This window comes from Carya illinoinensis, chromosome 12 (genome assembly GCF_018687715.1).
Source record: "Carya illinoinensis cultivar Pawnee chromosome 12, C.illinoinensisPawnee_v1, whole genome shotgun sequence".
Classification (NCBI taxonomy): domain Eukaryota; kingdom Viridiplantae; phylum Streptophyta; class Magnoliopsida; order Fagales; family Juglandaceae; genus Carya; species Carya illinoinensis.
In genome coordinates this window covers 16,240,452-16,242,289 of record NC_056763.1, presented here as the reverse complement: position 1 = coordinate 16,242,289, position 1,838 = coordinate 16,240,452, and the positions used below count along the sequence as shown (strand labels likewise).

Here is a 1,838-nt window from a genome sequence, read left to right as displayed (position 1 = left end):
GTTACAACTCTTCCACCCAACAAGATTGCAATTGGTTGTAGGTATGCATTCAAAATCAAGCTTCATTCAGATGGCTCTCTTGAAAGACACAAAGCAAGACTTGTAGCCAAGAGATACACTCAAAGAGAAGGCTTTGAATTCCAAGAAACCTTTAGTCCAGTGGCCAAACTCACCACAGTCCGTGTCTTTCTTGCCTTGGCATCCATTCAAAACAAGTTTTTATCTCAAATGGATGTCCATAATGCCTTTTTACATGGGGATCTCGATGCGGAAATTTACATGGAATTACCACCTAGTTACAACCTTCACAGAGAGCAGCTTGAGGGAAGAAATTGGTATGCAAGCTGAATAAATCCATTTATGGCCTTAAACAAGCACCAAGGCAATGGTTTTCAAAATTCTCTAATTCAATCACAGCCATTGGTTTTCAACAATCCAAGTCTGACCACTCTTTATTCACTAAAGAAAGTCAAATAGGAACTTTCACAACACTTCTAGTATATGTGAATGACATCATCATAGGAGGCAATTCTCATGAGGAAATCGATCTACTCAAAGCCTATCTTCATAGCAATTTTAAAATCAAGGAACTTGGACCCCTCAAGTATTTTCTGGGACTAGAAGTTGCAAGGTCATCAGCTGGAATAAACATTTGTCAAAGAAAATATACCCTTGAAATCTTGGAAGATTCAAGGCTTCTTGGCACCAAACCTGTTTCCACACCCATTGAGCTGAATCATAAACTGGTTCATACCACAAATGAAATCCTACAAGATCCTACAGCCTATAGAAGACTCATTCGAAGACTCATTTACCTAACCATTACTAGGCCAGACATTACATATGCTGTAAATGTTTTGAGCCAGTTTATGGACAAACCTTCACAAGCTCACCTACACTCAGCTTATAGAATCCTCAAGTATCTCAAGGGCTCTATAGGTCAAGGTATCTTTCTATCAACAAAGTCATCTCTACACTTAAAAGCCTACAGTGATTTTGATTGGGTTGCTTGTCCCGAGACTAGGAGATCAGTTATAGGTTTTTGCATTTTTGTTGGGGATTCATTGGTAAGCTAGAAATCAAAGAAACAAGTGACTATTTCTAGGTCCTCAGCAGAAGCAGAATATAGAGCATTGGCCTCTACAAGCTGCGAGATTGTTTGGCTTCTTGGTCTATTAAAAGAATTCAGAATTAACCATTCACAACCTGCTCTCTTGTTTTGTGATAACCAGGTAGCTATTCGCATCACCAAGAATCCCATCTTCCATGAGAGAACCAAACATATAGAGTTAGATTGCCACTTTGTTAGGGAAAAGGTCTTGTCTGGAATCATAACACCTATCCACATTGCATCAAAGTTTCAAATGGCAGATATTTTCATTAAGGCTTTGACAGTTTCTGTTTTTCAGTTCTTATTGTCCAAGATGGGCATACTCAACATCTATGCCCATCTTGAGGGGGAGTCACACGAAACAAAAACTAAAAAGGGACATGGATACTCTGAACAAGCACAATGTAACTTGCAGAAAATATCATGCAGTAAACAAGTTGATGAAACACAAGATACAACAGCTGAAAAGTATAAAGCACTAACACAGGAAAGTAAAGCAACATAAAAACATGTAAAGCATGGATTGACAGTTGAACAGAAGGCACACAATTGCAGATAAAGTCATGTGAAGCAGTGTCTTAGGTTGTCATGAAAAGCAATGTCTTGGATTACTTGTAAATCAGTAGAAAATAAAAAGTTAACTTCACTCTTTCCCCTTGTCTTTCTGTTTTTCTGTAATCTATATATATGTGTAACAGACACTTGTATTCAGTTAGTTGAGTTAATG

The 1,838-nt window shown here is 38.0% G+C and overlaps 1 protein-coding gene across 1 annotated transcript; it reads left to right on the top strand.

Annotated features, from left to right (window-relative positions):
• Positions 1–265: 265 nt before the first annotated feature.
• Positions 266–1,616, top strand: LOC122289283 (uncharacterized mitochondrial protein AtMg00810-like). Its single transcript, XM_043096266.1, has 3 exons — positions 266–335; positions 418–1,067; positions 1,233–1,616. Exons 1-3 carry the CDS (start codon positions 266–268, stop codon positions 1,614–1,616), a joined length of 1,104 nt encoding a protein of 367 aa, XP_042952200.1.
• The last annotated feature ends 222 nt before the right edge of the window (positions 1,617–1,838 follow it).

What these genes read in the sequence shown, in the direction of transcription:
- LOC122289283 (XM_043096266.1), top strand. Translation starts at nt 266, where the DNA reads ATGCGGAAATTTACATGGAATTACCACCTAGTTACAACCTTCACAGAG. An exon ending in CAGCTTGAGGGAAGAAATTG is followed by an intron (nt 336 to 417) that starts GTATGCAAGCTG and finishes ATTCAATCACAG; the next exon opens with CCATTGGTTTTCAACAATCC. An exon ending in TTTTTGTTGGGGATTCATTG is followed by an intron (nt 1,068 to 1,232) that starts GTAAGCTAGAAA and finishes TGTGATAACCAG; the next exon opens with GTAGCTATTCGCATCACCAA.